Source organism: Elephas maximus, chromosome 23 (assembly GCF_024166365.1).
Source record: "Elephas maximus indicus isolate mEleMax1 chromosome 23, mEleMax1 primary haplotype, whole genome shotgun sequence".
Lineage (NCBI taxonomy): Eukaryota > Metazoa > Chordata > Mammalia > Proboscidea > Elephantidae > Elephas > Elephas maximus.
Window position 1 is genome coordinate 78,663,394 of NC_064841.1, and position 16,311 is coordinate 78,679,704.

At 37.0% G+C, this 16,311-nt stretch overlaps 1 protein-coding gene across 2 annotated transcripts in view; it reads right to left on the reverse strand.

Moving 5' to 3' along the window:
• Positions 1–16,311, reverse strand: part of TUBGCP3 (tubulin gamma complex associated protein 3) — a 117,642-nt gene that overhangs the window by 33,954 nt on the left and 67,377 nt on the right. For both annotated transcript variants that reach the window (XM_049867179.1, XM_049867177.1), the window contains 6 exons: positions 16,053–16,163; positions 15,608–15,716; positions 12,428–12,617; positions 10,167–10,302; positions 9,150–9,218; positions 4,503–4,638 (listed from right to left, as the gene is read on the reverse strand). In XM_049867179.1, the coding sequence (XP_049723136.1) occupies positions 4,503–4,638; positions 9,150–9,218; positions 10,167–10,302; positions 12,428–12,617; positions 15,608–15,716; positions 16,053–16,163 (751 nt within the window). The remainder of the gene's footprint in view (positions 1–4,502; positions 4,639–9,149; positions 9,219–10,166; positions 10,303–12,427; positions 12,618–15,607; positions 15,717–16,052; positions 16,164–16,311) is intronic.

Below are 16,311 nucleotides of genomic sequence, written 5' to 3' on the forward strand. Positions count from 1 at the left end.
ATCCTGAGGAAACTTCCATGAGGACACAGCAGGAGAACCAAGTACAGGGGCTCCTGATCCTGAGGAAAATTCCATGAGGACACAGCAGGAGAACCGAGTACATGGACTCCTGATCCTGAGGAAACTTCCATGAGGACACAGCAGGAGAACCAAGTACGGGGCTCCTGATCCTGAGGAAACTTCCATGAAGACACAGCAGGAGAACCGAGTATACGGGATCCTGATCCTGAGGAAACTTCCATGAAGACACAGCAGGAGAACCAAGTACAGGGGCTCCTGATCCTGAGGAAAATTCCATGAGGACACAGCAGGAGAACCGAGTACATGGACTCCTGATCCTGAGGAAACTTCCATGAGGACACAGCAGGAGAACCAAGTACAGGGGCTCCTGATCCTGAGGAAAATTCCATGAGGACACAGCAGGAGAACCAAGTACATGGACTCCTGATCCTGAGGAAACTTCCATGAGGACACAGCAGGAGAACCAAGTACAGGGGCTCCTGATCCTGAGGAAACTTCCATGAAGACACAGCAGGAGAACCGAGTATACGGGATCCTGATCCTGAGGAAACTTCCATGAGGACACAGCAGGAGAACCAAGTATATGGACTCCTGATCCCGAGGAAACTTCCATGAGGACACAGCAGGAGAACCAAGTATATGGGCTCCTGATCCCGAGGAAACTTCCATGAGGACACAGCAGGAGAACCAAGTATATGGGCTCCTAATCCTGAGGAAAGTTCCATGAGGACACAGCAGGAGAACCGAGTACACAGGCTCCTGATCCTGAGGAAACTTCCATGAGGAGACAGCAGGAGAACCAAGTACGCAGGCCCCTGATCCTGAAGAAATCACTCTACTCACTGTGTAACATCATTCCCGGGGCTGAGTTAACACACACTAAACAAATGGATGAGCGCCTGCCACATCATCAGCGCTCAGAAAACGTTGACTCTAACTAAGAAAGTACACGAAAGCAGTATCACACCACAAATCTACATTTTCTTCTTTGCATTTAAAACAGTAATCATAGGTTTAAGCATACACTGCAGGAGCATTCGGTTGTTCAACACTTACACTTTTAGAAAAGAGAAAAAAAGACAGAATAAAAACTCATCTAAAATATACCATAACAATTTTTAAAGGATTTTTTTAAGTGGTGTAAGATGTATTTCTTAGATTTTTACTGCAAAAGTGACCACTCAGGTTTATAAACACCTCAGAGTAAAGGCACCACAAAAAATACTAAACCAGAATTAAAAGATCTTATATGAAGAAAAACTCATTTTAATATCCTGAAAAACTGCAGTATCTATTTACCTTATGTAAAGAAAACTGATCACCCTCTCAACAACTAGTTTTATAAAGACAATGGATTTATTCCTCACACATAGTAATCTACTTCACACATGACAAGTTTACATTTTCCTCTTTAGAACTTCAGAATTAGTGAAACAATACCACTCTAACACTGCTGACCTGGATATGTGTCACAGCGGATTAAAGAGTTGATTGAGACTCATGGCAACCCTACTGGACGGGGCAGAACTGCCCCAAAGGGTTTATAAGGAGTGCCTGGTGGATTCAAACTGCTGACCTTCTGGTTAACGCCACCACGGTTTCCACTACATGAAGAGTACTACATGAAAAACTAATAAGGGATATTCACATGAAAAGAAAAGATTTTAATCATGGCCTGAAATATTTCAAAGTGTCAAAGCCGTTAATGGCTAGGCAACTTCATGAGGAGAAATCAATCAGTTAATTAGCTCCTGTTAGTAAAGCAAGTTTAGAAATGTTCTACCAGGTGCACTGAGGTTGATTCTGATTCATGGAAACCCCACGTGTGTCAGAGTACAGCTGTGCTACGTAGGGTTTTCAAATGGCTGATTTTTTGGAAGTAGATCGCCAAGCCTTTCTTCCAAGGCACCTGCAGGGCATTATGCTGAGTGAAATAAGTCAAATATTGTATGAGACCACTACTATAAAAACTCATGAAAAGGTTTACACACACAAAAAAACAATCTTTGATGGTTAAAAGGGAGGGGAGAGGTGGGGATGGAAAAACACCAAATAGGCAACACGTAAGTGATAACTTTGGTGAAGGGTAAGACAGTACACAGTACTGGGGAAGTCAGCACAACATGTACAAGGCAAGGTCATGGAAACTCCAAAGACACATCCAAACTCCCTGAGGGACTAAATCGCTGGGCTGAGGGCTTTGGGGACCATGGTTTCGGTGAGCATCTAGCTCAACTGGCAAAACACAGTTTATAAAAAAAATGTTCTACATTTTACTTGGGCGAATAGCATCTGGGGTCTTAAAAACCTGTGAGCAGCCATCTAAGATACTCCACTGGTCTCATCCCGTCAGGAGCAAAGGAGAATGAAGAAAAGCAAAGACACAAGGCAAAGATTAGTCCAAAGGACTAATGGACCGCAACCACCATGGCCTCCACCAGGCTGAGTCCAGCACAACTAGATATATGGTACCTGGCTACCACCAACTGCTCTAACAGGGATCACGATAGAGGGTTCCAGACAGAGTGCAAGAAAAACGTAGAACAAAATTCTAACTCACAAAAAAAGACCAGACTTACTGGCCTGACAAAGACTGGAGAAACCCCGGGGGTATGGCCCCCAGACACCCTTTTAGCTCAGAAATGAAGTCATTTCTGAGGTTCACCCTTCAGCCAAAGATTAGACAGGCCCATAAAACGAAATGAGACTAAAGGGGCATACCAACCCAGGGGCAAGGACTAGAAGGCAGGAGGGGACAGGAAAACTGCTAAGAGGGAATCCAAGGTGGAGAAGGGAGAGTGTTGACATGCCATGGGGTTGCTAAGCAATGTCACAAAACAATATGTGTACTAATTGTTTAATGAGAAGCTAGTTTGTTCTGTAAACCTTCATGTGAAGTCCAATATTAAAAAATAAACAAAAAAGTAATACAGATGCCTATTTTGAAAGGATAAGAGTGATACAATGACAAAGTATTTGTATCATATTGACGTCAATCAGACAATATGAAAGATGCTGGCAGAGTGAAGTGACAGTTAAGCGTTGAGCTACCTGATGGCATCAGAAAGAACGCAGAGGAGGGAGCGTCCACGGCAAGCTGAGTGACACCTCAGACACAGATGCGGCACTGGAAGACTTGCTGTGAAATCTTCCCTGTGATTAATTCCTGGTCCTGCCTCCATTCAAGAGGCAATTCCCATGTTTAAGTCAACCTACATTCACTAGGATATAGGAAGGCAACTGTGAAGGCAGTATGTATTTTTCACAACCATTACGTGTTTTTAAAAAAGTTCCCTCTGACTTTCTTCTCAGCTATTTCAGTGGATTCCCACCATTAGTTTTCTTTCTACACAGTTAATCCAGGGGAACCTAGACCATGATCATAACAGTATCATGACCCACTGGAAAAACCTGCTGGGAATGTAAGTGAGGACTTGCCTGTTGTTATAATGTTGAACAGGCTTCAGCAGAGCTTCTAGACTAAAAGAGACTACGAAGAAAGACCTGGCGACCTATATCCAGATCCCACAGTCTGATCTGCAACTGATTTTGGGGATGTTACAGGACTGAGCAGTGTTTCATTCTGTCGTTCATGGGGCTGCCATGAATCGGGCCAACCTGACGGCAGTTAACACCTAGTAAAAACTGCTAATTCCATATTTCAACACTGACTCAGATGGGTACATCGCTCTGTCTCACAGCCTTCTGGAACTCTGGTAGCTATTCCAGGCATTAGCCTCAAACCTAGTAAGGAAGTAGAGATCATGTACTCTTCCAAGAACTGTTCCTTTTCTTTTTTTAATAATTACTTTTTACTCATCGAAGAGTTACAGGCAAACACAGTTTAGTTCTTCTTCAGAGACATATTTATTGAAATATTTTCTCAAAGATTTTGACCAAATTAATTTCAATATAAAGATTTCAAAATTATTCCTAACTGAAGTCAATCAATATTTACATTCATCTTGACTATCTGATACCTAATGATTTTTATTATAGTTTTAAAATGCCAAAAAAAAATAATTTCACATGCTGGTTTATGAAGCAAAAGAAAAGATCAAAGCAAGTCCCAAGAAATGATGTAAACACTAGCTAGGTGAATTATAAATGAGCCAATGATTTCTTAAACAGCTTTCTTTCCTTAAAAATTGGCGATTTTTAAAACAAAAGTGACATACATGTTTGAGCACTACAGTGAAAAAAAAAAATTGATTCTGAAAAACTTCAGGATTTGAAAAAACTCCAACTTAATTTTTTTTCTGATTTGCACTGAAGTCATGACAAGCAATATTACACATGAGCTTTCTAAAAGAAAGCCAAAACCAAAAGCAAAATAATGAATCATTCTTCAGTTCGACTGTGACATATACACTGTAATTTTTCCTTAGTTGATGAAAACCATATATAGTGCAATGTTTCTGGTAAATATATGTAAGGCTAGCACACAATTATTTTAACTGCCTATCTAATTAATATTTTACCTGGCATATTTCTCAGGAGCTTTGCATTGCACATATGTCCTTTTCGTATGTCAGTAAGGATATATTCCATCCGTTTAGCCCTCCAGAGGAAATTAAATACTCTTAGGTAGTGGCTCATACATTCTCGAGTAAATACCTAAAAAGAACAGCAGAAGACAGGCATACAGTATTACATGCATAAGAATCTTTCCAATACTGGTCTCAATTTTTTCTTTTCTTTTAAACAATAAACCCAGAGAATACACAAGCAACTCTAACAAATTCTAAGTAACATGCAAGCAACTAATATGGTACCTTTTAGAAAAGTATCATTATAAAACAACAGCCACATTTATTGAATAATTATGTGCAAAGGAATATGCTAAGCAAACTCTCAGTAATATAAGGTAGGTATTTTTGGACCAATTTTTCAAATGGGAAGACAAAGGCCTAACGTTACACAGCTAATATAAATGGTGAGTCAAAATTTTTAAACTAATCTAAATCTAGTCTAAAATGTGGACTCAACTACAACTCCAAATGTGTGGCCATTTTATCCTGCCCTAGATCACCCGAGGAACATGTGAGGTACGACCACACTTTCTTCTGAAACCACAGCTTATCGTGGCGGTGAATCTCATGGAGGGAGGCCTAAAACAATCTCCAGTCTGAGAAAGCTCTCCAGGTTACTCTGCGGCTTTACTCTCTTGAACACTTCATCTCAGTGTACACGGAAAGCAGTTTCACAGCCAGGAGGGGTGAGCACTGTCAGGCAGACTGTGCTAGGCCTCCTTTCCCTGCCCGCCTCCCACGGAGGGCTGCCAGACACAGCAAATAAAAATACGGAACGTGCCCAGCTGTATTATCAACTTCAGAAAAACCACATTTTTTTTCTTATAAGTATGTCTTATGCATACAGGTAACAGAGTTTTCTGCAAACCGGTGTCAAAGATGTTTCTAACAGACATAAATGAGTGTGCGTAACAGACCTGGGGGCATTTTTACTGTTTACTAGATGACCTGGACAGAAAATTCATCTACATTTGTTACCAGTGTTTATACTTACAACACAATGAACTGGAAAGAGACCAGCTGCAAGTTCTTCCCCTGTATCTTCCAAACAGATAGGAGCTCTCAACAGCAGGACTAGACTGGGCATCAAAGAGCATATGCCTTACTCTATCAGCATCCCCTGAGCCCATCCCTGGACGTTCACAGCTTTGGGACTTCATCCACAGTGATGTCTTGTTATGGCCCTATTCTGTCATTTCTACTACCTGTCCAGCCATCTTTCAAGGCAAAAGGCCAGACATCTATTCCTGGTCTCACCAATTTCCCTCTTCTTTGGACATTCATGGTATTTTTATTGGTTGATCCTTAAAATTTTTGGATTAAATTGTATACCGCTTTACCTTGATTTCTTATTTCATGTATTTTGTCATTTCTCACAGTGGGTTGGTTTTGGGTATCTATTTATTCTTCAGAATGCCATTTCTGAGCCAGGCGTTTGGTTGGGACGCAATACTGACTGACTGTTAAATGTCTGAACAGGAGTGATAAGAACTACTTTGAAGGTACTGCAAAAGCAAGTATGAGTGTTTTGGGGATTATCCATTTTGCTGTACTGCCCACACTATTAATGTTCTTGCAATTACAGAAATACAGAGTGACTAGTTTAAATAATTTTACAGCAAAAGTAAAGGATTTTTTGCTAAACAAATAATGTGTTACAGGACCCTTTTAAGTATTTAGCTCCAATAGTACATTTAAAGTTATCTAATTTACAAAAATTCAATTTAATCACAACTCTTTAGAAATATTAACTTTTTAAGAGATAATATTCATATTCTACTGCATTTCTACAGGGGTGAACATCAACCACATTTATTTAGTTTTACCATTTATAAGGTCTTTCAGTTCATCTCACTGTAAAATAGACTTGAGAGAAATACTAAACAGGTAAGTTTCTGACACCGGTTCCTGGAGATCGATGACGGAAAAAAATGGATTCTATCCTGCCAGTTGTCAAAATGAGAAGATTAAAGAAAATGTTTCCATATTCTTCTTCAGCTAACACTAGGCTATTATACCAAACATCACAACTTAAAAAAAAAAAAATCCACAAATCCTTCTTTAGTTGTATAAAAACAAAAAAAACCAAACCCACTGCCATCTAGTCAATTCCAACTCATAGTGACCCCATAGGGTTTCCAAGGACATAAATCTCTATGGAAAGAGACTGCCACAAATTTCTCCCACAGAGCTGCTGGTGTTTTCGAACTGCTCACTTCTCGGTTAGCAGCTGATCACTTTAACTGCTGTGCCACCAATATTAAATGACCTAACCATACTAAAATTTGAATAAAATAATTCATTTTCCCTAACAGTTTAAGATTCATTAAAAACAAGATGAACAAAAATTATTTTCAAAATAGTTAATGAACTTTATTAGCTAATAAATTTTTGAGTAATATGTTTTTAATTTCTTAATTTTCAAAATTAGACCAATACTAAAACTTCGCTGATATTTTAAATCACAGAATTTATGTGTGCAGCTAAAATTTTAATGGAGTGTTATATAACATATAATGATATAATTACATTATAGAAGATACGTATCCATTATAATTAAATTCTATACAAAAATAATCACCTCAATTAATTAGAATAGGAAGGGAATAGTGTTAATAAGGAAAATTAAATTTAACAGGGGAAAGCAGCAAACCCATTTTCTTCCGAATATTAATTCTAAAACTATTTTTTCAATACAACAGTTTTTTTATCTTCCTTGTAGCTTTTGTATGCAACTGCATACAATTTAATTTTTCTCTGATAATTAAAAATTATCTTGATTTCTAATATCACTCTAAATACTTCTAATTATACAATAATATGATTATCGGTATAGCAATTTAGCTAAAAGTATACCAACGCCAGGAAATAACCTAACCCTAGAACTGGAATGGCAACAGACATGCAAGAAACAATTTCCGTATTATGCCCTTGCCAAATACTGTTTATCAATTATAGGACTCTTTTCTCCCTCTTTCTCAATTCAATATTCCAGGTGCCACTTACCAATCCACTGGAGCTGGCATACAAATTGACCTCTATTTGCCATTTCTACCCTAGAACTTTGTTTTCTTTAAATGAAGCTATGAAACAAACTTCTTTGCTTGGCTCTTTCTGCTAATACAGAACCTTTAAAACTCTAAAATTTAACAATCTAATACTGCACAAACAATTGTTTATACAAAAGGTACAGAACACATACCTCTGATACTCCTAATAAGATCTTGGAGCATTACGAAAAAACTAAATATCGCATACATAGACCATGGTCAGTATATTTTATTTCTCCATGTATACTTAGATCTATTTTATGAAATAATCAATGTAATTAACTTTATATGTACTATACTGAAAAGGTGGGTGATATAAAAGTTTCTAATTTAAATAATTTTTTAAAATACCATACTGCTCTGTGCATTATAACCACTAAAACTGCTTAAGATATAAGTCAAAGGACAGAATAAAAAGTTGAGTATGAAAAAAAATTAAATATAAGAGCAGTTTTACATTTAAATATAGTAGCTATAACTTGGTAAAGTTTAAACATTGGGAATTTATATATTAAAAAAATTGCACCACTAGCTAACATTTCACAGTAGATACAACAAACATGGTGGCGCACTGATTAAGAGCTAGGCTGCTAACCAAAAAGATCTGCAGTTCAACTCCACCAGCCACTCCTTGGAAATCCTATGGGGAGGTTCTACTCTGTCCTATAGGGTTGCTATGAATCAGAATCAACTTGATACCACCTAACAACAACAAACATATCTGTCAATGGTAAATCTATGAAATTCTTCTAACAGGGGGTTATGATTTATATTTTGAGGCGGGGAAAACAACCATGAAGTCAGTCTACAAGACTGAGTAGGAAGAAATTTTAGAGCCAACTACAGTACTTTTTAACAAAATATTTATGGTAATTAAAAGAAATGCAATTTCCTTTAGTATATTTCAGATATAAAAATGATTAAAATCAGTTCAAAGAGTTATCTTTTATGAACGAGAATTTATGCAAGTGTGAATAAAGAAAAAATGAGCAGTAAGAAGGAGCACTTTAATTGCAGATATGTAAAAAGACAACTCTGCTGGTCCATCTTTTACGATTCGGTAACTGTTAAAAGGAACAGTACATTTATTTACGTATGGTAAAAGCACTGTGAACAATTGCACTGCTTTTTCTCATCTGTTTAAATGAATACTAAATATCAAATTTTATTTAAGTAGTAAAAATACGATTCCCCTAAAATACGCTTTACAGTTCCTTTCGAATTATCTTAAATTAGTTGCTACGGTATTAAGAATAATGGAACAAAATGAACAATCCATTTATTAAGTACTTGCCAAATCCTATGATAGAACAAACGATATTTTTAAGAATTCTTAAAATAATAGAGCATTTTAGCACCCATTAGTAATTATTTAAAACGCACACATACAATTTTGGCTTAAGTATTCATTCAATGAGTATATCCTAGATGTCAAGTGGTCACTTTAATTAGAAGTTCTTTGTGAAGAAAGCCAATTTTAAAACAGCAAAATGTTTAGCAATCTAAGTAGCTGTGAATACCATAAAAACAATGAGAATAATCTTACAGTTGCAATTGGTCCATCAACATGATAGTCAAGGCTGAAGACATCCCATCCAGTATCACCTGGAGAGACCTAATACCAAAAAAAAAATATATATATATATATATATATATAAAAATAATCGCAGGGCTTTCCACCAGTGATAAACTTGTTGCTGAAGTGCCTGTCTACTATTCAGTGAAAATACAGCAAAACAAGGCCCAAAATTTTAAAACCGCTTTAAGAGTTTTAAGTGTCTAGCTGTGTAAGAGCAGGGAATTGAATCTTTTTGTCAATTCCTGTATCCTCAGCATTTGGACAATGACTGGAGCATAGAAGTTACCCTACAAATACTTTTGAATGAATATTATAAGTTCATGTTTAAAATTAATCACCATTTTAATGACAAAAAAAAAAAAAAAAAAACTCCTACTGCCTTATAACATTCTTCAAATCCTTCTAAGTCAATATTTTAAGAAAACGAACAGGTCCTGCTAATGATCCTACATTGTAACTAAGTAAATAACAATACTTACTCACCCATGTCCCTAGGAAAAGTTACCTTTCACCAAACTGAAACTAAAAACATGCTTTTTTGATAAATAAATATTATTATTGTACATCACCTCTTGGGCTTCTTATCAAACTTATTACCATTAACTGTAATTTTTTTTTCTTTATGACATACTAAGCATTTACTGTGTGCTTACCAACCACCGTGAAATGCATTTTCTATAGTTTATCAAATTTAAACCTAATAACCCTGTGAAGTCCTTTTTTTTTTTTTTTTATTTAAATCATGTGTAAACTGAGACTTAGTGATGTTCGAAAATTAAGCGACGTGCCTAGGTTCACACCACAAATTTTGGAGTTGAGAGGCAAACTCAGGATGTCCAGACTTCCAACAGCGACTCTTAACAACTAGTTATGTCTTAAACAACATGAAAAATATTAAGTCACAATACCCTGGTCTTAGACTTTGTTGTGTTAATTTTTGTTCCCTCAGAAAAACATCATTCCAAACAAAGAAAGTTAAAATACCTCCAGGAGCCTAACATCCAGTCTTTTGAGAATTTCAGGACTGTCAAACTGGGCATTGGTCGCTCTGACAGCAGTTTCAAGAATTCCAGTCAAGTTATGTTGATACAAAGTAGTAGCTGGACGGACAAGTTCTGGTCTAACAAATTTTTTATAAAAATTACAGAAAATGTTACTTGAATTGTTAATGAATTTTAAAAACTTAAAATTTATAAAAAGTAAAAGTTCAAATTATAAAAACTGAGAAGACAAACAGGACCAAAACTACAATGTGGTAACAAATGTTTCATAGCATTAATTGTAAGTAGGTCTTACCAATTATTGAGTGAAATGTTCCTTTGAAGTCTCAAAAAAAATTAATTTTGACTGAGCTTAAATAGGAAATACTTATATGTGCCATATTTGTTAACAAATAAGGTTTTCAAACTTAAGACTGCTGTATGCGTAGCATGAACTATTCCAATTTCCTTTATGAGAGCCAATGGGAGGAAAGAAGGACGAGGTAACTTCATGAAATCAAAGAAAACAACTAGCTACGTGCAAGTCATGATGCTAAAAGGTTGAGAATGACTGCATTATCAGTAAGCACGTTAAAGGTTACCGGTGTCTGTATTTCTAAATATGCACATAACATTTCTCTCATCAAGAGCTGACCAAGTCAGGATCCTATGCAGTCATCCTAAAGCACACGTGTAGATTCTACCTGTTCACAGGCCTTTAGAAACCAATTTGCCTATGACACTAAAATGGGCAGAGACAAGGTGAAAAAAGACATACAACATGGACTTTTCTCAAATAAGTCTGAGGCAAGCTGGAGATATGTTGATGGCACTCCCCTTTTAATAGCAAAAACGAGGTGCTCTAAATACCCAAGTTCATCACGAGGCAAATATGTTAAGTCAGTTAAATGACTGCATCATAGTATGTTATCACGGCCCTGATTCTCCCTGGAAGGAAGGACCAGCTACTCTCACGTGCATCGACTTCTCCGCCCACTCTCCCTCCCATCCTCCCTCCCTCACAGTAACTTAACCAGCGTGCACATCCCACATCCTTATACGTACTCACTATAAACCTTAAACAACGTCTCATCCTTCACTCATCACCACTCAGGCTTCAAACAGGTACTGATCTCACAACCGGTACTTAACTTTGAGGAAACCCCTTCTTTTCTCACAGGGTGGAAATGCTACTTCAGTAAGTATAATCACAAAGCCTTTTATGTTTAGCAGATAATCAACTCTTTCATGAGCTAACTGATCTAACGATTTGACGATGTCACTCACGAACACGTAGAAAAGAGTTAGCTACATGTGCCTCAAAACACTAAATCATTTTTCCTGTTGAAAACTGACGTCTGGTTAGAAGGCAGGACTATAACAGCTATGTGCCTAACACAGTGGTTCTCAAGGTGTAGTCCCCACACCAGCAGCATCGGCATTGCTTGGTAACTTGTTAGAAATGCAAATTCTTAAGTCCTACCCTAAAAAGTCCTACCCTAAATCCACTGAATCAGAAATTCTGGACACAGGGCCCAACCGTCCACTGTAACAAGCCCTCTAGGGGATCAGATACACACTAAAGTGTGAGAACCAAAGGCCTAGAAGAATGTTTGATTAGCACAGGTATAATTTAAAGGTAATTTACTATTTTAAGTGCCCAAAAAGGAGCACAAACAATTAATAATAAGCTCCATTCTTATCAATGCCAAAATGAACTATCCCTGTCATGTGCTGTGGCCCACAATTCTGGGTGCCCACTCGCCAATGCTGCCCAGGTGCCCTGGCTGCACCCCCAGGTCTGGACTGCTTATGGAGCCATGAGCATAATCTGCTCTGACCCGGAGCAGTTTGCACCTCCACGGATGAAGGGGAAGGACACAGAATTAATTCTGGAATGAGAGATGCCATAAGGAATGATTAACTTCAAACTAAAGCTAAAGTCTATCTGATTACATCCTAAACTTCTTACACACTAAAGACTGTGTCACAGTGTTAACAAGGGGCACAGATATTTATTATTAACAAAGCATAGCACTAGACTTTTATGCTCTGCTGGCAGCCACAGCCAAAATACAAGGGAGCTTAACTTCTGAAAATTTTCTTTTCAAATTTTATTTGAAGAACATGCTCTGTAAAAATTCAATTCATTGTCCACTAATGCCATTTTTTTCTAAAAATATCCAGAAATTATAAGGATCTTTGTTTTTTCATGTTAAATCTACCATATATTTATAAAAATCAAAACAGATACAGTTTTCTTACTTTAGCAAATCCATTAAGTGTCTTATAAAATCTCCTTGACCAAGAAGTAAGTACCGCCTCATTGCCTGCATGTGGTCCAGCAAGCTGTATTTTTTATTGAGAACATCCAATAGGTATTTGCTGGTCTCGAAATAAGCTGCATCAATTTTTCCCTGAAATGCATTTTCTAAATCTGTGAATAAATCCACAGCTGTAAAGAACAAAAGAGAAAAGAATACTTAGACACATTATTTGTATTTTAACAAAGGAAGACCGAAACAGCACGTACATACAAGTCAATACCGGCACCTGTAAAATGGTACCAACAGGAGACTAAAGTAAAGACAAGCTGCACGTGGTACACATATTTAGAATACAAAGTAGAACCACGAGAACGTGAAGCTGAGAACTCTAATAATTAGATGAATTTACAGCAGACATTTACATTCTGACCTACAAAAGAAACCAGTGGCAGAATTATTCATTACTTCAAGAATATACAGGACAAATTACCTACTACAATGTAACTAACTCGAAATCTCACTAAAACACGTGGGTACAAGTGCAAAGAACACACATGGCATGTCAATACTGAGTCACCTGTACATACCTAAAAGGCATTCTCATAAGTCAGTCTTAAGAATAAACCAAAATAACACACGTGAATGAGCTTTCTGAATTGGAAAACTCTGCGTAAAAGTTAGGTACTATTACCATACCGCCCTCTCATAGTGTCGCAGAGGAAACTACAGGGAAAGCACTAGAGATTTTTTAGCAAACACTTATTTAAAAAATATTAACGCTTCAATTAGAAAACAATCCCAGTGTTGAAGAACAATCTAAGACTGAGATTAAGTAAGATACCTGCTAAAGGTCAGGCATAAATCAGAAACAGAGGTAAGGCCTGTAGCGCACACGTGGAAGTCCCTTTCTCCAACCTGAGTTAACAGTCTTGGAAATATGGGAAGACTTTAGGATTGTTTTTCGCTTGTTTGTTCTTTAAAAGAGCTCCATTAAGAAAAACCCATTTTAGTGCTGTTGCTGCTATCCCAATTACATGCTGGTACGGAGGTTCGAGTCCACCCAGAGGCACCTCAGAAGGAAGGCCTGGCAGTCTATTGCCAGAAGATCACAGCCATTGGAAACCCTATGGAGCACAGTTCTACTATGACACACAGGGGTCACCATGAGTCAGAACTGACTTCACAACAACTGGTCTGGTTTCTGGTTCACGGCAAAGCTAGGGTGTCCAGAGGCAAGAAAATACGCACTGTTTTCAACAGAAGAATGAAGTCTGACTGACCCTAATACCATGAGACTGTTCGATGGTTTGTGCCTATTTTAACATTTTAGGGTGGGGCTGTATTTCCTTTTATCTATATAGTTTTAAAAATGTAAACCTTTTCCCTCAGAAATGTTATTATACCCTTACTTGAATCAATAAGGATTTTTACTCCAAAAAAAAAAAAAGGTTTACAAAATTTTAGCCAAAAGTAGAATAAATAAAATTCAAAGCTTCCCTGTCAATTATTGTTTCTTAGTGTTTCAGGGATGTCTTATTTCTTATGCTCCAGTTTTTTAAATTGTACTATTTTTTATTCACACTTTTAACTCATGAAAATTTTTTCATAGATAAGAAACATGAATTTAGCTTTTCCCTCTGATTTTGTTTTATTAGTTTTGGGGAATATAAATATTTTCTCTTCCCAGCTATACTATACACTTAATAGCAAAAACCTTGTCCCCAACAGATGCTGGCAGCAGTGGAGATGAAGATGAGGATGGCAACAGTTGCTGGAACAGAAGAAAAGTAGTCGTAGCAGTAACTGGAGCTATTTCTATACCATCAGTTTCCACTCTAGGCAGGTGCTTCCCAAATCTCTATATTCAGCCCTGACCATTATCTAGAGTTCAGTGCAGCATTTCCCAGTCAGCTACACTAAGATGTCCTATCAGCTATTTAAAATCAAATTGCTCCAAACTGAAAAGTTTTTTCTCCCGACCCGATTTTATTCCTAAATTGTCTGCTCCCCCTAGTGTAAAAAGCTCAAAGTTTTAGTATCATCTTTGACTCTTCTCTCTCTTCTGCCCTTCTTGTCCAAAGAACTACGAAGTTCTGCTAAACACCGTCTTTCACACTATTGCCTACTAGTCTCCGTTCCACCATTATCTACTAAGACAGCATCCAATGACAAAATAAGATTTATCTGCTAGGTCCTAGTCTCTCCCCCTCTAATCTATTATTTTATAAGGAAGAAGGTAATTTCGTGAAGCAGTTCTGATTATGTCATGATTCTGCTCAAAAACTTGTTTTTCTATGTTTTCATTATCATCTTCAGCAGAGTCCTTCCTCCTATTTCATGTTTCTGTTTGTGCTGTCCTCTCTTCCTGGATTGTGCATCAACTCAAGGTCAACTTCCACCTGTTCTTCAAGGGCCAGTTCAGTTAGGATCTCTTCCTTCAGGCTTTCTTGGTTGCCTTGTCTGAAAATACTTAACACACTTTATCTAGGCATCTCATTTTATTTATCACTTTCTACCTTTTATTATTTATTATATATTGTATTCTATCTTATCTCCATTATCACACCATAAGCTAATTGAAGGCATAGTCCATGGTGAATTCGTTACTACCTCCCCAAATACCTACCAAAATGTCCTTTGCAAAGTAAGCTTATTGAATGAATCAAGGTGATAGTATAAACAGCAAATATAATTAGGATTGGAAAGCTATCAAAATTGGTCAGCTATGCACAAAACACCATGATACTACTGAAGCTGTGGCATGAAGCAAATAGGAAAAATATAAGGGAACAAGAGAAAAATGAGGGAAAACCCAAGAGCTCCTAAGGTAGGCAACGATTTAACACAACTAACACTTGCTAAATCTCTGCTGATCTCTAAATGAGCCTTTAAATCCCAATGCATGGCTGTTATTAGCAAACTTTTTTCCTTTACTTTCATATTTTGGCATAATAACTATAAAAAAGTAATACAAATTACTCAAAAAGGCAAACCAGCTACAACTATTCCAATACTCACTGTTGTATTCTGTGTAAAACAATGAATAAGAACATATTCAGGCTAACCCATTTTTACGTGTGTTATAGTCCATACCAAGGTGTCCAGGTGATATAATTCAGATTCTCTGTCAGCCCAGTGAACAAAATACCATTTAAGAAACACCCTGTCATTGTCATACCATCCTTGGGTGGCTCAGCAGACTTAGTCACAGCTATCATCTTTGTAGTTGGTGTCTGATCGTGGCAAACCTGGTGCAAAAAATTTATCGATTTTCCTATCAAAAGGACCTAAAAAAGGAAATAGTCTATGGTTACCTTTACACAAAATTAAAATGACAAATCCTTCAAGTATTATAGACACTCATAAGCTACACACTGGCTATTCATTAAAAATTTAGTAACAAAAGCATTGGTATAGTGTCACATGAACTCCAGGAACATGACAAAAACATGTCAATCTGCTACCATATTCAGTTAATAGAAATTTCACATTAAGAATGTTAAAAAATACTAAAATGCTACAAAATTTTGTTTAGAGTTTAGTCACAAATATCAGGTATATATAGTATTAAAACTTCAAAATCACTCACACACACACACACCCAAAAAGGTCTTCTACCTTACCTTTCTAGATTGATCCATTGTAATAAATGAAGGAATCATGGATTTCCTTAAAGTGTACTTGTCATGCCACAGTCTATCTGTTTTAACTGTTGGATCTGATGCTACAAAAAACTGAAGGAAAAAGGGTCTTAGAACATTAAAAAGTGGTATTTATGGCAAAATGAGCAGCTAACCAGGAGTATCAAAGAACAAGTTACTCTAGAAAGCCAAGTTCTCCAAGTACAGACAGAATTACCCATTTATACAATACTTGCTTTAA